At 46.7% G+C, this 23,661-nt stretch overlaps 2 protein-coding genes across 2 annotated transcripts; one reads left to right on the top strand and one right to left on the bottom strand.

Annotated features, from left to right (window-relative positions):
• The first annotated feature begins 15,649 nt into the window (after nucleotides 1–15,649).
• Nucleotides 15,650–19,382, top strand: LOC123124185 (zinc finger HIT domain-containing protein 2). Its single transcript, XM_044544851.1, has 5 exons — nucleotides 15,650–15,949; nucleotides 16,048–16,120; nucleotides 16,920–17,073; nucleotides 17,915–17,956; nucleotides 18,253–19,382. The coding sequence occupies exons 1-5, from the start codon at nucleotides 15,855–15,857 to the stop codon at nucleotides 19,128–19,130; spliced, it is 1,242 nt and encodes a 413-aa protein (XP_044400786.1). The 5' UTR covers nucleotides 15,650–15,854; the 3' UTR covers nucleotides 19,131–19,382.
• Nucleotides 19,383–20,437: 1,055 nt separating this feature from the next.
• LOC123124174 (uncharacterized) lies at nucleotides 20,438–22,160 on the bottom strand. The gene is made up of 2 exons (XM_044544843.1): nucleotides 21,817–22,160; nucleotides 20,438–20,791 (listed from the first exon to the last, which is right to left on the bottom strand). The coding sequence occupies exons 1-2, from the start codon at nucleotides 22,132–22,134 to the stop codon at nucleotides 20,648–20,650; spliced, it is 462 nt and encodes a 153-aa protein (XP_044400778.1). The 5' UTR covers nucleotides 22,135–22,160; the 3' UTR covers nucleotides 20,438–20,647.
• Between the last annotated feature and the right edge of the window lie 1,501 nt (nucleotides 22,161–23,661).

Raw genomic sequence — 23,661 nt, 5'->3', positions numbered from 1 at the left:
GCAACTATTCCCCAAAGCAGCCCCCAGCGCAGCCCCCAGCGTAAGTATATGGTTTACTTCCTGCTGTTAGGCGCGCATGGGTGCTCTTTCTTTGCTGACATCTGACTATTGGTTTGCGTAGGAGCAGAGCAGTCTCACCAGGAGTGCCCGGAAGCCGCTCCCGACATGCCATCTGCTTCGACTACACCGCCAAGGGAGGATTCCCCGGCAAGGGAGCGTTCTTCGGCAAGGGAGAATTTTCCGGTAAGGGAGAAGTCTCCGGCAAGGGACAGTTCTCCAGCAAGGGACAGCACCAGCGACCCCCCGGTGGCGGAGACCACGACTGTAGATCCTAGTACAAGTAATCCTCTTGCTTGAAAACTTCCCTTGGGTTCTTCTTCTTCTGATTTTCTTTTTGAATATTTGCTTGACTTTTCTCCCTTTCCGGTCGTCAGGTCCATCTGCCACGGAGCCGATGGAAACTGAGGTCGCCGGCGAGGAGAACGCACGCGGCAATACCGACGACGCCGCTGTCACCGAAGAAGAAGCCGGCGCTGATGATCCCGCCGGCGGAGAGGCCGCCAAAGCTGCCGCCGCAGAAGCTGGAGAGGGGTCCGGCGATCGCACTGATGGCCCCGAGGCCGCAGGAGCGTCAGGCGCTACGCCGACCATCGATCCCGCCGCCGCTGCTGCAGCGTCAGGCTCCGAAGAGCCCCAGCCCGACGCCTATTTGAAGGTCGGCGATGGCGTCTTCATCAAGCTCCCCTGGGCGTCGAGCTCTAGGGCACCGATCGAAGGAGAAATCTTTGATGAAGAGTTGCTCGTCTTCGCTGGGTTGACGCTGGTCGACGCGCCGAGCAGCAGCAGCAGCGAGCCTGAGGAGGAGCAGCTGCTGCGGAAGCTGTTATCGCTCTACCGCGCCCGACAGGCCAAGCTGGTATCCCGAGAAGCGCTTGTCGCGAATGCGGGAGTGGACATCGAGAAGCGCGTGGAGGAGCTCCGGGGCCTCAACCAGGAAGCTCTCCGGTCCCTGGCAGAGGAGCGGGAGCAACTCACCGATGAGCGGAAAGCCTTCCTCCTCGAGAAGGCTGAAGTTGAAGAGCAACAGCGGCTTGCTGCCGAGAAGCTGTCTGCGCAGGAAGGCGAGTTGGCGCAGCAGAAGGTTAACCTTGACAGCCACGAGGAGGAGCTTGCCGCGCGCGAGCAAACATTCGGCGGGGCTCTCAAGGAAGCATAGGATGCTGCCGCAGCTGCTGAGGCCGCCAAGAAGGAGCTGGAGACGAAGGTGGCGCAGCTGGAGGCCGATCTCAAGGTGAGCGGCGAGGAGCTTGCTGCGCTCAAGCGTGAGCGCGAGAAGGACGCCTACACCCTTGGCGAGCTGCAGGGTCGTCTCGCCGAGAGGAGCAAGGAGCTTAGCGCCGCCAAGGACTCCAACGCAGATCTTGAGTTGAAGCTGACTACTTTGACCAAGACGCTGGACGGCGCCAGGGAGCAGGAGGTGGCCTTGAAGGAGAAGATCAAGGCCGACGAGGCGCTGCTGGCGAGTGCTGCTGCCGCCCAGAACACTTTAGGGAGAATGTGGAGCACTGGACCGAGGGTCTCGTGGATGTTGCCGCAGCCATCGACAGGGAGCTGGCGCAGCTGGGGATGGAGGATCTCGGGTATTCCTCCGATGAGCACCTCCAACCCAGCGCCAAGCTCAGCTTGTTCTTCAAAGGCGTGGCGACGGCCCTCCAGCGACTCCGGGAGAAGATCCCAAAGCAGCTGGCCGACGAGTCGCGCAAGATCTGCGCGGGAGCTCTTCAAAAGGTGCTGGTGAAGGTGGCCTTCCGCAACCCAGGCCTCAACCTCACCAACGTCCTCAGGACCTTGCCGCCGGATGCTGATCTGGAAGCGCTCAAGACCCTTGTCGCACCCATTGTGGACAAGGTGAGCGGGATCAAGAGGGTTGAGGGCGATCGCGTAGATTAGGCCGCCCGTTTTCTCTTTTTCTTGTCGCTGCTGGTCATGTTATGAGAACAATCTGTTAGAGCTGCGACAAGCTATCTTGTAATATGACTCTATTTTGGGTAGCGATTGCTATGTTATTTCCTTTACTTGATTCCTTCCTTTGTATGTTTTTGCCCTACGCTTTTAGGGAACTTGTCGGCGCAGGCACCTTAGCCGCGAGCGCTGAGTGCGGGACGTCAGCAGCCTGCTGGCGGTGCCGCTACCGACAAGAAACCTTGTCGCAACTAGTCGCAGCTCACTTAAGTTGTTGAGCGGACTCGAAACAAAGTAAGGGCGCAACTAGCTACGAGTTGGTTCCTCCGCGCACAGGTTTTCCATACAAAGCACGGTCGTTCAAGGAAGATAACTTAAAAATTTTAAAACTGATTGCTCAAACTTTAGCAACTTAGCTTTTCTGTCGTTTGCTTCCCGGTAAGGCGAAACTTCCTCGAACGACGCTTGGTCCAAAGATGTCGGGGAAACTGATCCATGAACACTTATGGGACCGGTGGACCGAGCCCCTTTCGGTTCGGCGGGGGGCGGAGATCGCACGAAGAGCAGATCGAGGCGAAGCACATGAGCAGTTTACCCAGCTTCGGAGCTCTCCGGAGAGATAACACTCCTACTGCTGCATGTCTGAGTGTATTGAGTTCTTGCTTGGGAGCGCTGAGTGCTACAGTACACACTAGCTGCTAACGAGACCGAGCGTGAGTGTTTTTCTGCCTTCCACCCCCCCTCTACGTTGCGCATGGGCCTCCTTTTATATGCTAAAGGGGTCTCCGACAGGTGGCAACGTAGACAAGGGTAAAAATGGAAAAGGAATTGTGGTTGGTACAACTACCTGTACAGTGTATCATACCTAACCCTGACGGCAGGGGACAAAGGCATTAAATGCCCGTCTATGTCACCCAAATAGTGCAAAAAGGGACCGTCAGGGACGCCACCGCTTGCCATGATGGCAATCTTGTCAGCGTCGCTTGCCACCGCGCACCGCTGGCCGCACAGCCTCTTGCCACGCGTGCATGGAAAGGTCCCAGGGCGACACGTTGGTGGATGTGCTGGAGCGCGGGTACAGAGTGGTAGTTTGCCGCGGCAAGCGCCTTGCCGCGGTCGTTGTCTTGTCGCGTCCGGAAGCTTGTCGCTCACCGGGCCTCGCCGGGACGCGTGGCGCGTCGCGGCAAGTTCCTTGAGATGCCTTGGTTGGCCTTCCCGGCAAGCTCCTCTTGCCGGGGCCTTGTCTCCTTGGCTTGAATACTTTGTTCTTGAATGGCTCCAAAGGAACCACGGAGGACCTTGGCGGTCACCCGGCAAGCCTTGCCACGGGGTGCTGCAACTGCCCGTGCACAAGTTTGGGATACTAGGGTACCCCTACTCTAGTACACCGACAAGCCTCCGACAAGATTGTGGAGTTGAACCAAGGAGTTTGTAAGGGCAAGGAGATCGCCTACTTTGTGAAGATCTACCGCTAGTGAGGCAAGTCCTTCATGGACGACGACCATGGTGGGATAGACAAGGTTGCTTCTTCGTGGACCCTTCGTGGGTTGAGCCCTCCGTGGACTCGCGCAACCGTTACCCTTCGTGGGTTGAAGTCTCCATCAACGTGGATGTACGACAGCACCACCTATCGGAACCACGCCAAAAACATCCGTGTCTCCAATTGCGTTTGAATCCTCCAAACCCTTCCCTTTACTTTCTTGCAAGTTGCATGCTTTAATTTCTGCTGCATATATACTCTTTGCATGCTTGCTTGAATTGCGTGATGATTTCTTGACTTGTCCTAAGATAGCTAAAATCTGCCTAACTCTAAAATTGGGAAAAGGTTAAGTTTTTAATTGGTCAAGTAGTCTAATCAGCCCCCCTCTAGACATACTTCAAGGTCCTACAAGTGGTATCAGAGCCTTGGTCTCCATTTGCTTTGATTTCCATAGCTTTTGGTGGTCATAGCCTTGGTTTCACAACCTAGGAGAGTATGGCGTCTAGCGAGGGAAATTATCACCATAGAGGTCCTTACTTTGATGGTACTAATTTTGCTAGTTGGAAGCATAAGATGAAAATGCATATTCTCGGACATAACCCCGCCGTTTGGGCAGTTATTTGTATTGGCTTGCAAGGTGAATTCTTTGATGGGAGAGAGCCGAACCGTGAAGCTAATGCGGAAGAATTGAAGATGCTGCAATACAACGCTCAAGCTTGTGATATCATCTTCAACGGATTGTGCCCCGAATAATTCAACAAAATCAGCCATCTTGAGAATGCAAAGGAAATTTGGGATACTTTGATTGATATGCATGAAGGTACTGAATCCTTCAAGGAATCCAAGTTGGATGTGCTCCAAAGTCAGCTTGACAAGTTCAAAATGAAGGATGGTGAAGGTGTCGCTGAAATGTACTCTAGGATTGCACTTATCACAAATGAGATTGACGGCTTAGGGAGTGAAGAGATGACTGACAGATTCATCATCAAGAAGATCCTAAGAGCATTTGATGGAAAGTATGATACCGTGTGCACATTGATCCAAATGATGCCAAACTACAAAGATCTCAAGCCAACGGAAGTCACTGGAAGAATTGTTGCTCATGAGATGTCACTTAAGGATAAGGAGGAACTTCACAACAAGTCAAGTGGTGCTTACAAAGCCTCAAGTGAAGCCCCCACATCATCAAGTGAGAAACAAACCTTCAATGAAGAATTGAGCTTAATGCTGAAGAACTTCAACAAGTTCTACAAGAGTAGAAGCAAAGAAAGAAGCTCCAAGTCAAGGTCTTACAATGACAAAAGATCTTCTAGTCGAGAGCAAAATTGCTACAATTGTGGGAGACCCGGACACTATTCCAATGAGTGTACGACACCCTACAAAAGAAGAGAAGATTCTCCAAAAAGAAGAAGCAAAAGAGAAGAATCACCACCAAGAGAGAGGAGGAGTAGAGATGATCGTTATGAACGAAGACCCTCACGGAGAAGCAAGGATTCGGAAAGGAAGGACAAGTCATCAAGGAGCTACACAAAACAAAGACATCAAGCTCATGTTGGTGAATGGTATCCGGCTCCGACTCCGACAATCACTCCGAGAGAAGCTATCACTCCGACTCCGAATATACTCAAAATGAAGGTGTTGCCGGTCTAGCACTTGTGTCAACCAACTCCTACGACATATTTGATTCACCAAATGAAGGAATTGGAAGATGCTTCATGGCCAAAGGTCCAAAGGTAACTCATCCTGAGTATGTTGATTTCAATAGTGATGAAGATGACTTGCTTGTGGATGATGATTTACTTGTTGACAACACTAGTGATGAATACTATGATGAAACGTCAATTAATCATGCTAATCAAGATAAAACGAATGACAATGATAAGGAGAAGATTGAGCTTCTAACTAAAGAACTAAACACTCTTAAGTTGGCTCATGACACTATCTTCGATGATCATCGAGAACTTTTAAGGGCTCATGAGAAGTTACGCTTTGAAATGCTCAATCTTGAGCAAGAGCATGAGTTCTTAAAAGAAATCAATGATGATCTCTGTAAGAAAAGTTCTTCTTACATTGCCAAGCGTTTACTCTTATCTACTTACATGCCTCAAGTCAAGTCTAGTAACAAGTACAAGAAAGATCCTTCCTCTAGTAGTAACAATAATAATGTCAAATCCAATATTGTTGCTTCTAGTACTTCTCTTGATTCCACTAATGACTCTCTTAGTCAAGTTACACTTGAGCAAGAAAATAGCTTATTGAAGGGAATTATAGAGAAAGGTGTCTACAAGAGCCTTGCCGGGAGTAAGCAATTCGAGGAAATTGTACGCAAGCAAGGAAGGCACCGGAAGAATCAAGGTGTTGGTTTTGAACGAAAGTTCAATGCCAATGGAGTTGAGTGGGAAGAAGATCAATACCCCAAGACGAAGTTTATTCCTCAACAAGTGAAGTATGATCCTACTTCCTTCAAGGGAACACAAGCACAAGATGATCTTCCACCACAAGACCACAAGAACAAAGGCAAGGACAAGCTTCAAGAAGAGATTGATGCATTTGAAGAAGCACCTAAGGTCTCAGTCAAGTGGATTCCCAAGACTACGTCAAGTTCTACTTCATCAAGTACAACTACAACTCCAAGGATTCCCATCAAGATGATGTGGATCTCGAAGAAGAAGAGCTAGAGAGTTCTTGAGGGTGACTCCGCCAACATTCTTCACTCATATCATTTTAGCAAGAACAAGTGCAATCAACTTCCACATCTTGCACTAGTTCAACGAGTCACAAACCCTCATGTTGGTAAGGCAAGGGACAAGGTAACCTAATGATTTCATGGACATCATCTTGTGTGTGCATCACTCTATGTCTATGGATATTCTTGTTTGTTCCTTGTGGGACTAACCCATGTAGGCAAGTTGAAAGTGCAACTCACTCCAAAGGATTGCTCCAAATGATCTACATCAACATTGAGCATCCACATCTTCAACACCTACATGAAGTCATCATCGACAAAACCCAAGGTTAGTTCATCCCTCTAAAAGGGGATCTCACATCTAGGGGGAGCTTAACTCTAAGAATTGAGTCAAAGCAACTCTAATGGTGTGAACACATCAATGCATTATGTAAAAGTGGTAACCCCACTTGAGCTTAAACGATGAGTATGACCTATGATCAAATGTTTATCATTTGACTCCTAAGTCAATATGCTCATATATAGATGACCTAGTCATCGCCAATTGTTTGATAGATGCTAGAATTGGTTGTGCATGCTTTGCCACATATTTCATTTGCCATCTTATTGTGTGAGCATGTTGGTGCATATTTTACTCATTCAAGGACATCCACTTGTTGTTTTGATTGTTTGGTTCTTTTTCTTTTTGGCCAAGTGGATGGACAAGAATGCCTAAGAACCTTCTCTAGATATCTATGCTTTTCTTGTCTCAAACTCTATTCATGCTACATCACAAAATTTGATCAAGTCAGATTCGAACCACTCTGTGTGAGGAGCACTCGGAGTCCCCGATTCGTCATAGACTTAAACTTCCAAAACTTCTTTGTGATTCTTGGTCTGACTGATTCCTCCATTTCGGTCCTACTGAGATCACTAAGTCGATCTGGGTTTTCAATCTCGGTGCAACCGATTTGAACTTTTCGGTCACACCGAGTTGCAATAACTGTACACAGCTATGCATCTCGGTGCCACCAAGTTGTTCCACTCGGTCACATCGACGTCGGGCTATATATAGTCACGGGCAAAATTTTTGGAAATTTCTCCGAACCTCTTCGCCCGCGCAATAGCTCGCTCTGCCTCCAGGGTCTCAGGATCGTCTCCTCATCGCCAGCCGCCTCCTGTCGCTGGTCTCCGCCGCTGTCAATGGATTTCAACCCCGCCGTTGCCGCCGTAGTGAGTTCCTCGCCAAGCTAGGGTATGGACTCAATCACAGTGCTATCCTCGTCCGATTCCTAGCACATTGTGTTCTTATTGATTCTTGCCACGATTGAAACACTCCTATCCAGTCAATGCAATCCTAGATTAGATGAGATTTGAAAATTTAGGGTTAGGTTTCCGCCGAAACCATCTCGGACCCACCGAGTTGAAAAACTCGGTCCCACTGATTTGGCTTATGTCATTGCACTAGTAACTCTCGGTCTGACCGAGAATTGCTAATCAGTGAGACCGATTTTAGGACTTTGTGAAACCCTAGCAGTCTCGGTGCCACCGAACTGTGACTCGGTCCAGCCGAGTTCATCAGTTTAGGTTCCAAAACTGCTTCGATATCACCGAGTTTGAAAATCGGTTGATCCGAAATGCTTTCTGTGGAAAACTAAAATTGAATTTTTGAGTCATTCTTTTGCAAAACTCTCTGCATTTTGTGATGCTTATCCACTCTACCTCATTTATAACTCTTCTCAGGGTCAGCAGTCAGTGCTTGCAGCATGTCAGACCAAAGTGACAGTCAGAACAGGTCAGAAGAGCAGATGCACATGAGTGAGGGCACTAGTCCCTCCAGCACTTTAGATGAAGGCAGCAGGAGCACCCCAAGCAACCTGCCTAAAGCTGCCACCAGACAAAGGAAGAAGAGAACCTCAGATTTTGAGGATGAAGATTATAGAGCAGAAGAGGATGAGGCTACCTCCAAGAAGGTAGTGCTAAAAAAGGAGTATGCCTCAGCAAAGAACAGAAAGCCTGGACTCAATAGGAAGGTTCCTGCCAAGAGGACACCTATGCTAAAGGTCAGAGGATCTACTCAAGTGCTTGCAACATCTGAACCCAAAGAGGCACCTGCAAAGAGAGTCACCACTTCCAAACCCAAGAAAGTTCCCACTGGAGAAACTATGAGGTTTACCATTGAATCGGAGGATGAAGCTGCTCAGGATAAGAAGAAGAAGAGAGACAGAACCACTACTGCCCAGGTTCTTGGAAAGCCCTCAATGAGGAGAGACTCTGAAGAGGAAGAAGAGGTTGCTGCACCAGCACCCAAGGAACCAAAGCTTATGGGTGATGCTATTAGATCAGGGGCTGCAACATCTAAGCCCAAGGAAGCACCCAAAGCTGCCCCCAAGGCCAAGCTTGCACCAAAGAGGAATACCAGGAGTATTCCAGCTGCTGAGAAGAACAAGGCCCCAGTGCCTGAGGTTGCTGAGGAGGAACATGAAGAAGGACAAGTTCTGAGGAAGCTCAAGCCCAAGATACCAGACCACAATGATGCCCATCCTGTGGCTGAGGACATGAACATTAGAAGAGACTCAGGGTTGAGGCTATGGAGGATGACAGATCCATATGCCACAAGGAGAAGGACTGCTGTTGATTACAGGTTCCATACAAAGGAACAGCAGGACTTCTATGAGACAATTTTGTTGGATAAGAAGCCCATAGTGTGTGATATGAGGTGGGTCGACTGGACCTACATGAAAGAAAATGAAGAGCACTATCCTGGAGTGCAAGACAGTTTTGTTGCTTGTGGATTTGCAGATTTTGTTGGGCAAAAGCTCACCAACTGGAATGATGAACTCATTATGCAATTCTACTCCACAGCACACTTCTATCCAGATGGGAGGATAGTGTGGATGTCTGAAGGTACAAGGTACCAGTCAACTGTTGAGGAGTGGGCAAAACTGATAAATGCCCCAAAAGAGAGTGAAGATGACTTGGATGTCTATGCCAAGAAGAAGATGGACCACAATTCCATGGCACACATGTACAAGGAGATCCCAGACAAAGCCATTGAGACACATAAGTTTGGGTTAGTCCACTTCCTTCTGTCAGGGCTGCCATTAACTGCATCCTAAGGCACACTCTGTTGCCTAAGTCTGGTGACCACAACATGATTAGAGGGCATGCAATCAACATGTTGCATTTGTTTGATGTGCCACAGAAATTCAAGGTCATGAGTCTTATGGTTGAAACCATTAAGAGGACTACAGCAGACCAGAAGAGGAGTTGTGGATATGCCCCTCAGATTCAGGAGTTGATTAACTCAAAGATGGGCACAGGCAAGTATCTATTGGGTAAGGAACATTTTCCTCTCTATCCAGACTTTGAGGACAATCAGGTTGTCATGAATGAGAATGAACCATCGTCAGTACAAGCTCAAGAGAAGAAGGAGAACGCAAGGAAGGAGAAGGCTGCCAAGATGCCAACTCAAGAGGAGGCATCTGAGTATTTCTTGAAGAACAAGCAGGAGCATCTTGGTTACTTGATAGCATCATCTCTGAGAATTGAGAAGGGATTGGCCACCCTCACTCAAAATCAGGAGAGCTTGGAAAGAATCATGGAACTCAAATTCCATGATCTAGATGTCAAAGTAACTGAGATTCAGTCAGTTGTGGAGCAGCTACAGGATGACATGCAGGAGAGGCAGGGCAAGACTACCACTAATGTATTTGCCAGAGTGCCTAGAGCTCAGAGGTCAGCTACAGTGCCTGTGACAGACACCAGACCCACATCATCTGCACCAGCTACAGCTCCTACAGCTCTAGTGCAACCAGCTCCAGCATCAACTCCAGCTCCATCTACTTCAACTGAAGCCTTCGTTCTTGGCGTTATCCGGACACCACCACCTGAAGATCAAGCCTGAGAGTCGATCTAGCACTATGCATTTTCTATGAACTTTTTGGTAACTTGTTGCCAAAGGGGGAGAAAAATGTATAGATCACAGGCTTCAAGAGAGAGAGTGTTGTTTTTTCTCTCTTGCTTTGATTTGGTGGTTAAACTTATTTGCTTTTGAGTGCTTGAGATACTATGCTGTTTTTGTGAGACATTGATGATCATGTGTTTGATCATAAGCTACACTTATGCATGTTTGATGATATTATCTTATCAATCCTATGTGATCATTCACTTTGCTTGGTGATGAGTGCATGTATTCAATCTTTATCATTTTGAGCGCTCCACCAAGATGTATGTGACATGGAAGAGTAACCCATGAGCCTAATTCCTTGTGCATTTGCAGTCCAAAGCAAATCTTAAACTATGCACAAATTTAGGGGGAGCTCTTGCTTATCACATACTTCTCAAAGCGACGATGTTTTTTCTAATCTTATTATCATTTGTCGAAGCTTTGATCTATATGTTGTCATCAATTACCAAAAAGAGGGAGATTGAAAGTGCAACTATCCCTAGGTGGTTTTGGTAATTCATAACAACATATAGCTCATTGAGATAATGCTATTCCAAGACTATTATTTCAGGACAGCTCAATGAATGGCATGGCATGGATCATGAAAGTGGATCCCTCAAAATACTAATGACAAAGGATTGGCTCAAGCTCAAAAGCTCAAGACTCTTCATTTTACATTTTAGTGGTCCAAGATCACATTGAGTCTATAGGAAAAGCCAATACTATCAAGGAGGGATGAGGTGTTGCTTAATGAGCCTCTTGCTTCATGTGCTTAGTGATATGCTCCAAAACCCTCGGCTACTTTCTCACATCCACAAATGACCTAAACCTAAAGCCAAGATCGGTCACACCGATTCTTCCTATTCGGCGCCACCGAGTTCTAATGTCATAGCCACTGCCATAAACCCTAGGCAAATCGGTTCTACCGATAGGGATCTCGATCTCACCGAGATGGGATTGTAATCTCTCTGTTTCCCTTTGTAACGTTTCGGTCTAACCGAAGTGAGCGATCGGTCCCACCGAGATTGCAATGTAAACTCTCTATTTCCCTTTTGTAACATTTCGGTCTCACCGAAAAGAGCAAATCGGTCCCACCGAGTTTACCTGACCAACTCTCTGAAAGCTTATTACCAAAATCGGTCTCACCGAGTTTGTGTAATCGGTCTTACCGAGATTACGTTATGCCCTAACCCTAACTGAATCGGTCTTACCGAGTTGCTTGTCAGTCCCACCGAAAATCCTAACGGTCACTAGGTTTGCTAAATCGGTCTGACTGAGTCTGTTGAATCGGTCCCATCGAGTTTGGTAAATTGTGTGTAACGGTTAGATTTTGTGTGGAGGCTATATATACCCCTCCACCTCCTCTTCATTCGTGGGGAGAGCCATCAGAACAAACCTACACTTCCAACTTACCATTTCTGAGAGAGAACCACCTACTCATGTGTTGAGGCCAAGATATTCCATTCCTACCATATGAATCTTGATCTCTAGCCTTCCCCAAGTTGCTTTCCACTCAAATATTCTTTCCACCAGATCCAAAACCTATGAGAGAGAGTTGAGTGTTGGGGAGACTATCATTTGAAGCACAAGAGCAAGGAATTCATCATCAACGCACCATTTGTTACTTCTTGGAGAGTGGTGTCTCCTAGATTGGCTAGGTGTCACTTGGGAGCCTCCGACAAGATTGTGGAGTTGAACCAAGGAGTTTGTAAGGGTAAGGAGATCGCCTACTTCGTGAAGATCTACCGCTAGTGAGGCAAGTCCTTCGTGGGAGACGGCCATGGTGGGATAGACAAGGTTGCTTCTTCGTGCACCCTTCGTGGGTGGAGCCCTCCGTGGACTCGCGCAACCGTTACCTTCGTGGGTTGAAGTCTCCATCAACGTGGATGTACGATAACACCACCTATCGGAACCACGCCAAAAACATCCATGTCTCCAATTGCGTTTGAATCCTCCAAACCCTTCCCTTTACTTTCTTGCAAGTTGCATGCTTTAATTTCCGCTGCCTATATACTCTTTGCATGCTTGCTTGAATTGCGTGATGATTGCTTGACTTGTCCTAAGATAGCTAAAATCTGCCTAACTCTAAAATTGGGAAAAGGTTAAGTTTTTAATTGGTCAAGTAGTCTAATCACCCCCCTCTAGACATACTTCAAGGTCCTACAGGTGGTCGATCGCCTCACCAAGTTCGCACACTTCATCTCGCTTCGTCACCCTTTCAACACCACCAAGGTTTCGCACGCCTTCTAGGACAATGTGGTCAAGCTCCACGGCGTGCCCAATTCAATCGTCACCGGTCGGGATCGCGTCTTCACCAGCGCTCTCTGGCTTGAACTGTTCACAACCGCAGGCACCAAGCCGATGTACTCTACGGCGTACCGCCCACAGACGGACGGACAGAGCGAGTGGGTGACCCAGTGCATGGAGATGTACATGCACTGTGCGATCCACGACGACCCTCGCCATTGGCGCCATTGGCTTCCGACGACCGAGTTCTGGTACAATTCCTCCTTCCATGCATCCATCAAATGCACCCCATTCAAGGCACTCTACGGCGTCGAACCGAACCTGGGTGGCACCGCGCTCTGGGACGACAAGACTGCCCCTGTCATCGACACGGAGCAATCGGACTGGGGTGCGCACGCCACACGACTCTAGGAGCAACTCCTCCTAGCTCAACGCCACTTCAAGAAGAAGGCCGACCGCCATAGCATGGAGCGCATCTTCGAGGTGGGCGATGATGTGCTGCTCAAGCTTCAGCCATACGCCCAATTCTCCATCGTCAATCGTCCATGTTCCAAGCTCGCGTTCAAGTTTTACGAGCCGTTCAAGGTGGATGACAAGATCGGCTCGCTCGCCTACAAGTTAACACTTCCACCAGACAGCCGCATCCACAACGTCATCCATGTCTCCCAACTGAAGTCGTACATGCCAAACTACACGCTTATCTTCACCGAGCTGCCCCGACCGCTGGACTTGTTCCTCGTCGAGACGACGCCCGAAGAAATCCTGGAGAGGCACATGGTTAAGCACGACGACACGGCCCTGGTACAACTGCACGTTCGATGGTCATCGTCTTCGCCAACAACGACAACTTGGGAGGATTACGACACACTCCGGCATCGTTTTCCGACCACACCAATCTACCAAGGGGCGGCAGGAGGTCCTTCTGAAGGAGAGGGAAATGTCACACCTGCACATCAGGCAAAGTCAGTAGTGGGGCACAGGGCGGGTCGCGTGAGCTATATGACAGGCCCTGCGTGGGCGAGTGAGGCATGCGCTGTGTGTGTACTTTCTGAACCTAACCTTTCCTCTGCTGCAAGTAAATCTCTCCTTCCTCGCTCCTACAACGTGCTTGGTTGTGGGTAATTAGAGCTAGGAAATGAAAATTGAAAGGGTACCAGACTTCAAATCTATTGTTTGCTTACGGGGGTTGAGTGTTCATAAGGGAATAGTCATGGGACTTGAGACTCCAACTCCCACCATTTTATTAACACGCGGGAAGGGAGGGGGTGGAAGTTGGAAAGGAGTTGTTTTAGTGAGTCAATCTTAACCCTATATCATAACTTACGTTAGTTTCCCTTGTCTGTTCACTTATCAATTCCCACGAACCAAATACGGGAATACAGTTTCTCCTCAAACACTCACACATAATTTCCATCAAGCATCAAACACGGGATTGGAAATAAAACGACTCATCCCATTATAATCTCAATACAACTTCCTACATTAAACTCTCATTTCCCTTCCTATTTTTTTGACAAACGTGTCCCTAGTGCGATCCCAATCGAGTCTCGGGTTCGTCACACCACCGTTTAAAATTTGCTAAAAACGGATAGGTTTCGGAGCTGTAAATGGTAGCAAACGAAAATATTCGATAGCTTGCAGGTCAGTCTCTATGCGGACGACGCGATCATCTTCGCCAACCCAATCAAGGAGGAAGTAACCACCCTGCTAAACCTGATGCACTCCTTCGGTGAAGCCACAGGGCTTAAGCTAAACCAGGCGAAATCTTCAGTGATCCCGATGAACTGCGATGAGCTGCTGCTGCCTGAAATTTTGCAGGGTTTTGGGGGATCGATTGCAAGCTTCCCCACAACCTACCTGGGGTTGCCCCTCTCCCCCAAGAGGCTGCGATTAGTGCACTTCCAGTTCCTAATCGACCGCATCAAGTCGTGTCTCGCGGGATGGAAGGGCAAGTTTATGTCGCTAGCAGGTCGACGCGTCCTGGTGCGGGCGATGCTCTCTGCGTTGCCTACTTTCGCCATGACTGTGCTCAAGGTGCCCAAGAAGATACTCAAGGAGATTGACAAGGCGCGCCATCGGTTTCTATGGGCGCAAGACGAGGCTCTGACGTGAGGAAAGTGCAAGGTGGCGTGGAAACTGGTGTGCACCCCAACGGAGAAGGGTGGCTTAGGGCTGCCAGACTTGCTCCGGCTCGGCACGGCCCTCAGGTTGCGCTGGCTATGGGCGTCTTGGCAGCACCCGATGAGGCCCTGGACGGCTTCCCCCCTGCCTTGCAATGACGCAGACCGAAAGCTGTTCACTGCCGCCACAAAGATCATCGTCGGTGACGGCTAGAGGGCCGGGTTCTGGACATGCCCCTGGATTGACACCGCGCCGCTGAATGCCACCTTCCCGAACTTGTTCAAGTACTCCAGGCGCAAAAACAGATCGGTCGCCGCTGCTCTAGCTAACGAGCAGTGGATCACCGATCTCAGGCACGGCAACACGGCCTCCATTGCGGTCGACGTCCTGGCGCTCTGGCGGCGGCTTCAACAAGCTCACATCAGCCTGGACAGCCAGGTTGCGGATCGGGCAATCTGGACTGCGGGAGGAGGGGACTCGTACACGACAAGAGCAGCGTACAAAATGTTCTTCAAGAACTCGGCGAGCATGGGCCACGACACAGTCGTTTGGAAAGGATGGGCGCCGGGAACTGTCAAGATCTTTACTTGGCTGATGCACAATGACAGGCTATGGTGCAATGACAGGCTGCAAAGGAGGGGGTGGCCAAACGGTTATTTCTGTAGTTTGTGCCTTAGAAGCCTTGAATCATCTCTGCACCTGATCTGGGGATGTCCCTTCGCTAGGACGATCTGGAGCTCCGTGGCAACATGGAGGGGCTGCGAATCGCTAGGCTCCCGCAGGCGGCCAGCCCATGGCTCTCTGCAACATTGCTTGGCAATGATCAACCGCGTGCCGGTAAACCAGAGGCGAGGCATCAAGACAATGGCGATGCTGGTCGCTTGACACATCTGGAAGGAGCTAAACGCTTTCGTTTTCAGAGGAAAAACGTCAAGGACCGATGATGTGATTAGAGCCATAAAGCAAGACCTGGCATCTTGGAGATCAGCTGGAGCCACATGCCTAGAGCCCCCGTTCGGGGATGCAATAGCGAGATAGCAAGTTTCAGCTACCTCTTTTTTCTGTTTTTTCGCTTGCTCCGGTGAGCTTTTCCTCCTTTTTTACCATGATCACTTGATCCATGCCTGTTTCCCGTATACTTTCTCCTAAATCAATGAAGCCGGCCTAAACCGGGTCTTTCAAAAAAAAAATCGATAGCCACTTTTTACCTTCCACGAAACAAACCCGATCAGAACTTCACTAAGTCGAGGGTAATATGGACTTTTCTCTCTTCTCATCCTCCTCGTTCAGCTTCGAGTGTCTCTTCCAGTTTCAGCTTCGAGAAAGCTCGTCGCCGCTCGCCGCCACGCCGGGAAGGAATCGCCCCAAAAAGCCCGCGCACACCGGTGGGTCAGCGCACGAGGAGCGGGAGCAGCCACCACTCGCCGGCGATGGAGAGGGTCGTGGTGGTCTCCGAGGACGCCGCAGCCTCGGTCTCCTCCGCCCCGTCCTCCTCCTTCGCGGAAACCAGGGTCATCTGTCGCGTGTGCGTCCTCACCGGCCCCCGCTCCCTCCCTACGTTCTTCTCTCCTCTGGCTTGTCTAATCCTGATGATTGATATTCGCGCGTTTGGTGTTTGTGCAGATGTCAGAAGCAGTTCGCGCAGTACACTTGTCCACGCTGCAACTCCCGCTACTGTTCACTTACGTGCTACAAGGTGTGTCCTTCTCCCCCTTCCTTGTCTCTCTCTGCGCGTTATCTCCCTGAAAGTTTGTGGAACCGTGCTGGGGGTTTTACGCCCTCCGATTTGGTTATGCCCACGCGGTGTTCGTGGAATTGCCGCACTGGAGATGTGAACTTGGGCGGCAATGGCGTTAAATAAATTTCTGTTGCTTTTCATATTATATGTAGCGGTTTCGTTGCAGACCAGGTTAAAACGAAATAGTTAGCTTTTGCATGTTTATCTAGGAATTTCCTTTTTACGTCAGTCTGATGTGAATTTCTGAAAAAGGTGCATAAGTGCCACAGGGGTGGCACAAACACATGTCAACTCTGAATGTTTTTGATGACAAGTTTAGTGACGTGAGGATGGCAACTTTAGTTGTCAAGCATGTAGTTTGAGGGAAAATCTTTGCTTTTGTTTTTAGGAAAAATACTTGGATTTTGGTACTGTGGAAGATTGGTACTCCTTCCATAAAGAAATATAAGAGCGTTTAGATCAATGCTCTTATATTTCTTTACGGAGAGAGTATTTGACTGCATGTTATGCATCCAATTTAAGCAAGATGGTTCTGGGGGGTTAAACTGCGTTGTTGTGCTCACTGGTGAATGCCGTAACTTTTATTACCGCGATTTTTCCCTCAATGAGCTGTGGAATTGTGTGTCTTCTTCTGTATGAGTGTAGGTACCATGGAAGGTTGGTATTTGACTATTTTCATTGTTTGCAGTTAGCTTTGACCAAAGGGTCTTATTGCTCGGTATTTCTTGTAATATTTCGTTTCATTCTTGTTTAATAGGGGCATAGTGTGCAATGCACTGAGTCGTTTATGCGTGAGAATGTTACGGAGGAGCTTAAGCAGATTCAGCCTGAAGATGAATCAAAAAGGAAGATGCTCGATATACTCAGACGGTTCCACTTGGAAGAAGAAATGGAGTCTGATGGTGAAGATGGTATGCTGCTTTAATAAGATTTTGTTGTTATATGCACATATGCGTGAGAACCATAGAACGTAGTGTATCCCTTGGTTTACGCACATGCGCTCCAGTTTGCAGTCTTCTGCACTTTAGATGTGTATGCCGTTCTTATTGAGGCCTTCATATCTGTCAAACTATTGCTTCGATGTGTCTGATTATCACCATATTCATATTGAGCTTTCTTGAAGTATTGTTTTAGGAATCATCTTCTGGTTTGTCAGTCCTGCAAAAGAATTATTTCTTTTGCATACCATTTCCTCTCAAAATGTTAGTAATTGGCATGAAGGCTTATACTGTAGAAGGCACTATAAAAGCGGATCCCTGTGTTTTCAGTTAAGAATTCTAACTTGCAGTTTTATTGCTTTGAGATGCTCAGCTGAGTTCTTTTTATTCTTTTATCGTCTATATGTATCACAAGTAGCAAACTAGATGATAGCTAACAAACAAGATAGTTGACATATGGTATGATTTCTTTGGTGCTTATATCTAGTTGTGATAGTTTCCATTGTGAAAATATTGCTCACAGGTTGCAATTGCCAGCAATTGTATCCAATTGCAGAAAAGTGGTTGAAATTAAGGTTATTGGGCAAAAAGTGAACTAAGATGACCAAAACTTGGTCCATGACTCCTTTTGATGTATAAATTAGAATTTAGTTTGACACAGTTAGTTGGAACCGCCTTTTGTGAATTCATTGTATGCGTCTTTCGGGTGATTATTGATAGACACTGAACTATCTTGTAGATAATTTATCTGGTATTTTTTTATGCCATCAGTGATTTCACTTTTGCAATGCTAAACATTTTTTTTACCATGCAGAGTCAATGCTGTCAGAGGAGCTTATTCAGAAAGCCATCTCTGGTATGCTACATTTACTCCTGACCTTTATAATTGTGATAAATCAGTAGCATCTTGTAACAGTATGATAGGTTCTTTAAACAAACTTGTTCATCTTGCAGTTTTATTATGTGATGTTTAAGTGTAGCTTAGATGTTGATGGCATTAGCCAATCATTTTGCAGCACCTCCCTTTGCCTGCACATTTGTATTTAATTAAGCCTTTGCCTTTCTACATTGGATGTTTGATTGAACCAGCAAATTTTCCCATTGTCCGTCAGGTTCTGCATTGAGTTCTTATTTGTTCTTTCTACTAAATAGGTGACGAAATCAAGCTTGAGGACCTCTCTGATGATGAAATCAAACGATTTCGTCAAGCTCTGGCCTCTGGTGAACTCAGCAAGATGATTGAGCCATGGACACCATGGTGGAAAAATCCTTCTGCTAAATCGATCTCTCTTAGTCATGATGGGAGCCAGCTTATTAGACAAATAAGTACAGATGATACTACTTTATCAGATCCAATGACTGCGTCAGAGTCTATCATCAATGAAATACCAGAAGGGCCAGAATCTCCTCTCCCATCACTCAAACAGCTAACCAGGGCAGAGCCATCTCCTCTGCTCACTGTTCACTTGGTTGATATTCTCTACAGTTACTGCTTTACACTTCGCCTCTACAATGGTGATTGGCAGTCTGATCCTTTGGGTGCTTCAACTGTTGCCTTGTCTATGTCGAAAGTCATGGGGGACGTCTCTAAACCTGAGTCAGTATCTGAAGCGCTCACAACATGCATAGAGGAGACATGCTCCCCAGCTTACAGGCACACCGGAGGTTTCAGGTTTGCTATTGGACTTGTGGATGATATCGTCACAATCCTCTCCTTAGGAGGCAATGCAGTGGTTTGTGCATTGTGTGACTTCCACAGGCTCATCCAAGCTGGTGAGAGCATCCTCAAGGAAGACAAAATGGGCGAGACGGAAAAGGCACAGAGCTTCAAAAAGCTCCATGCCGCGGGTAGGAAGCTGTTCTTCATGACATGCTGGGCTCATGAGCAGCCAAGTGAGGCCTGGCCATCGTTGGCTCGCATCGTTGAGGTGCAGAAAGTGGCTTTTGAGGAGCTTGACAGTGGAAGCGGACTGAGGAAGGCAGGTAGAAAGAACAACCCACAGTCCAAGGTTCTTATCGAGGAGGTGTAAGCATATCAACGCAGTACTGCTGGAATAACCGCACTTTGTTTTCTCGCCACCCTTTTGGTATCTCCCAGCTGTATCATTTGATCCTTGTGCCCTTCTTCATCTTCAAGTGCAGTGGCTTAAATGTATAAACTGTCATCTTTGGAAGATGTGATAGTTACATTTCTGAAGTTCTCATATTAAAGCGACCTGGTTAATCACATTTCCGAGCAAATATTGCTCATATCAACATGCTATCTGTGGCGCTAATTTTCAGTTTCAGTAAAATAAATAACAGTTTCGTAGTAGAGTATTGTACTAGAAGTATTTTCTGAGCATCTGAGTATCCTTTTTCTCAGGACTAGCTAATTGCATATTTTATTGGTTCAACTCTTACGTCAATGGCTCACGTACTATGTCTGCCCTCATAATCCCAATCCAATCTCATCACCTACGTCAATGGCTCATCGGGTCAAAATCCCCTTCCATTGCCATTAACACACACTTTTCATTTTCAAACACATAATTATGGAGTTGTGTACATGGAGATTCGGCGAAGGAAAAAAAATCCATACATGAAGGGTCATCAATATCTGCATGACCCAAAATTTAGAGTTAGGAACCTAATCATTGTCTAACAAAAGCAAAATTGGAGAAAATATGAACTCACGATTGGACCTGAAGATACGGTAGAAACTCCCTGAACGAAAAAACAGATATGGTAGAAACCATTTGCAAAAAAAGTATACCTTTGGAACAATTCATGAGGCAGCAAGGTTCCAATAGTAGGTTAACAGGCGGAAAATGCAAATGGAGGCCGAGCATCACGCATGGCTTTATCCTGTCCGTTCATGTGCGCTAGGGATCCGTGCTTGTCCGGTATTCTCGGTTCATGTCCCCTTGTATCGGTGGCAGGCGCATGTATTCAGGAAGAAAGGTGGAGTATTGGGCATGGAATCTTGCTAGCTCAATAGCTCCCTGTCCACTGTCCTGCCCTACTCGAAGCAGGCTAGTAATGTGCCAGTGCAGCAAGCGCAAAACCTGTACCTTGACCGGCTCCAGCTGCACATAAAGCAGAAATCCGGCGTTGCTTGACTGTCCACCAGTTCTACCGTGCAGACGTGGAGGTTTGTTGGATTATCATTAGCCAGCCTTAGTTAAGCTCACAAGCATCATTTGGATCTCTTCATCTTGTAGTACGTACAAAGTTTGCCACCATCTCAGATCACTGCTGGAAAAGGCTTTTGTTTGAACGCAAAAAATAGAAGAGGCTTTTGTTTACTCGTTAACATTTTTCCCATTTCATATCATAGATTGTCGCAGTTGGCAAATGAATAAAATGCTCTCACTAGCCAATTTTGAGCATAATGAAACTGTTTACAATGTAAACATTTCTTTTAAGACTCGTTAGGACCAAACATGTGGCACACCTTACATTAGACAGTCAACTTATCTCCTCTAATGCAATCAGAAGATAGATAGGTGTACATGGTTCACATCGGCATCACATCCTGATAAAAATAGAGTTACACGATTTGAGGCTACATGAAGTAGCACTTGTACACAAGTGCTGCAACAACACGAACAGGGAAAAGCTCTTCACGCAGCAAGATCCTTGGTTGCCAGGGGCATGAGCTGCAGCAGCACAACTTGTACATAACCAAGCTAGCTATCAATAACAGCATCTGTTAACCGACAAATAATGCAGCAGTCACAATGCCAAACAATTAAAGCCAATAAGATACGTAAGCACCTAAACCATTAGCTTGCAGCTAAATAAGCTGAAACAGAACAAAACAATCTTGCTTCCTGGTGTGTCAAACCAACACAAAGACAACACCAAAAAACAGTACTAAACAATCCTTCAATCCAAAAATTCAACTCAGACCAACCATTTACTTCCATATTCTCTCATTGACAAAATCTGGAGGTCAGTAAACAATCTGGTTTTCCCCAAGTACACCAGCGACTAAACTCCAACCCCCAAACACTAAACCATTTTTTCTTTCACTAGAAGCACACCACATATCAGTTTTTGTACCAAAGATTATTCATAACCAGAACCAAGCTGCTTGCTACTTCCTTGATCTAAAAAAGCTGCTTGCTACAAGTGTAGAGGAAATCAAACAACAGTTCAACCGACCAATACAATAAATTGCCCATAAAAACAGTAAAAAAATCCAGGAATGTACAACACAACCATCGACGAAATCCAAGCCCATTATAAGTAATCCCCCTTGTCACATGCATCAGCTCTCTGCTAACCTGGAGCCAAACAACTAGAACAACTCTGTTTACAAATCCAAATCAACCCAAACAGCATGAACTCTAAATCATAATGTATGTGTCTGATCTGAACTCTAATTTATCCTAAATTCAGTGGCACATAGTTCATCGGGATTTCAAAATCCAGGACCAAAAAAATATTCACTAGACTTAGCTATGGTCAGAGACTAACCCAAATAGCTAAGAGGAAAATTAGTAAGAGGCGCTATAGTTCAGATTATTCACTTGGAAAGCACGCCCTCTCAACCAAAACGAACTGCCGCCGGTAGCTTTGATGCACACGTGCACCCCGGCGAAACCAGCCAGATCAGCAGTACCAAAGGAATAAAAGGAACAAAATCAAAAAATAACCAAAAACGTGCAAATCTGGAACAAATGAACAACTAGGAGAAAAGCACAAGTACAGGTCGTGATCCAGCCTCACCGACGGAAACAATGAAGAAAATGATTTCTCACGGCCAGATCCGTGGACGAGGACCGCATCCTCGGAAGATCTCGTGTTGCCCAAACTCGAACTGATCTGGCCGCCGGAGTGGAAGATGACGCCGGATCCGGGTGGTTTGGCACTTTGGCCGCCGTAGTGGAAGAGGACAAGCGCTCCAGCCGTCGCCTCGGTCACAGGCGCAGCGTTGGAGCGGAGGTTGGGTGTGGCGGCGCCATGAGCAGACGAGAGGTGGCCGGTGCAACGGGAATAATGGAAGAGAGAGAGAGAGAGAGAGAGGAGGGAGCTCGTAGCAGACATGCTTCACGTGGCACGGCGAGGATAAGGAGAGGGAGAGAAGCAGGCCGATGGGCCAAACATGTACGCCCATAGGTGTATCCTGGACCGTATTTGGATGCATAGGCTGACACGAGCCGACACAAACCTGCCAACCAGCCTGGCGGGATTCCAGATCCCAAGCCCATTCCAATGGCCAGGATACCGGCCTGCCTGATGCTCGGCCTCTGAAAGCTCGCACTGGTTAACAGGTCCCTAGTACTAGCAAGATGCTCTCTCTCTCTGATCTTCAATACCATGTTCTCCTCCGAGATCAATCCGATGTAATTCTTATGGTGTGTTTGTTCGGATCCGATGAATTGTGGATTTGTGATCAGATTGTTCATTGAATATATTTGAATCTTTTGAAGTTTCTTTGATGTGTAGTTGAGTAGCTATGTATGCTTTTCGAGTTATTTGTCTTCTCTAGCCAAGATAGATGGGTAATTCTTTAGAGGGAGTGGCGCATATTAGTAGGTTCAATCTTACGGTGTTTTATATCCCGGTGACAGAAAGGGACAAGACACATATTTGTATTGTTGCCTGGAAGGTAAAATGATGGGGTTTAATCTTATTGCTAGATTTTTTTTTCTGTCTACATTATGTCATCTTGCTTATTTCATTGCTCTATTTTCCATTAAACTTAATACCTTAAGATGCATATTGGATAGTGGTTTTGGGATGGAGTAATAATATTAGATGCAATTGGATAACGGTCTACTTATCACAGATGTAATGCCTATACAAGATCACGCCATGAATGATCATAATTATGAATAATGTTTTTATATCAGTTGCCCAACAATAATTTGTCTACCATGCCATTACCTGCTTTTGAGAGAGATGCCACTAGTGAACCTATGGCCCCTGGATCCATTCTCTATTTATACTTGCATTTACACAATTGCTCTTTTATTTACTTTCATTATTTTGTTGTTCCACTATATCATTATCCACCCACTATTTTCTTTTAATCTTGTAACTAGCAAGATGAGCCGATTGACAACCCCCTTGCCAAGTTGGATGCAAGCTTTTATTTTATTTGTGTGCATGTGCTGCTTATCATTTTAGCTTGTTAAGACCTACTGGTTTGATTAAACCATGGTTCTTAACTGAGTGAAATACTTTCTGTTGTTGTGCTATATCACCATCCCTCTTCGGGAAAATCCAACAACTCCTACGGGAGTAGCAGTCTCCTTGTCCAAGTAAACTTCCTAGTTCTATATGATATGAAGGAACCCTGATGTGTGGATGAGCTAATAAGATATACAATTCTCTTTGTATACTAGAGGATACTTCGCACGTTGTTGCGGGAGTTGGTTGATGAAAATTTGAGTTGATAACATGTGAACCAAAATTTAAAATAGATATGACTTATTATATTTGACTATGTATAGTTGTATAATATTTATTGAAATAGGGAAGAATAACTGAATGAAAGCATTTTCCCATGCATGCACTGATACACGTTGGTGCTATACAAACGGTTTTTAACCCCTTTCTGTGACGACA

Source organism: Triticum aestivum, chromosome 1B (assembly GCF_018294505.1).
Source record: "Triticum aestivum cultivar Chinese Spring chromosome 1B, IWGSC CS RefSeq v2.1, whole genome shotgun sequence".
Classification (NCBI taxonomy): Eukaryota; Viridiplantae; Streptophyta; class Magnoliopsida; order Poales; family Poaceae; genus Triticum; species Triticum aestivum.
This window is presented reverse-complemented; position numbering and strand designations above follow the sequence as displayed.

Bases quoted from the DNA above. Each gene is read 5' to 3' on its own strand.
- LOC123124174 (XM_044544843.1), bottom strand. From the start codon at position 22,134: ATGTCTGCTACGAGCTCCCTCCTCTCTCTCTCTCTCTCTCTCTTCCAT. The intron at 20,792-21,816 runs GTGAGGCTGGAT...GTCGGTTAACAG, and splicing joins TTTCTTCATTGTTTCCGTCG to ATGCTGTTATTGATAGCTAG.
- LOC123124185 (XM_044544851.1), top strand. From the start codon at position 15,855: ATGGAGAGGGTCGTGGTGGTCTCCGAGGACGCCGCAGCCTCGGTCTCC. The intron at 16,121-16,919 runs GTGTGTCCTTCT...CTTGTTTAATAG, and splicing joins GTTCACTTACGTGCTACAAG to GGGCATAGTGTGCAATGCAC. The intron at 17,074-17,914 runs GTATGCTGCTTT...TTTACCATGCAG, and splicing joins GGAGTCTGATGGTGAAGATG to AGTCAATGCTGTCAGAGGAG.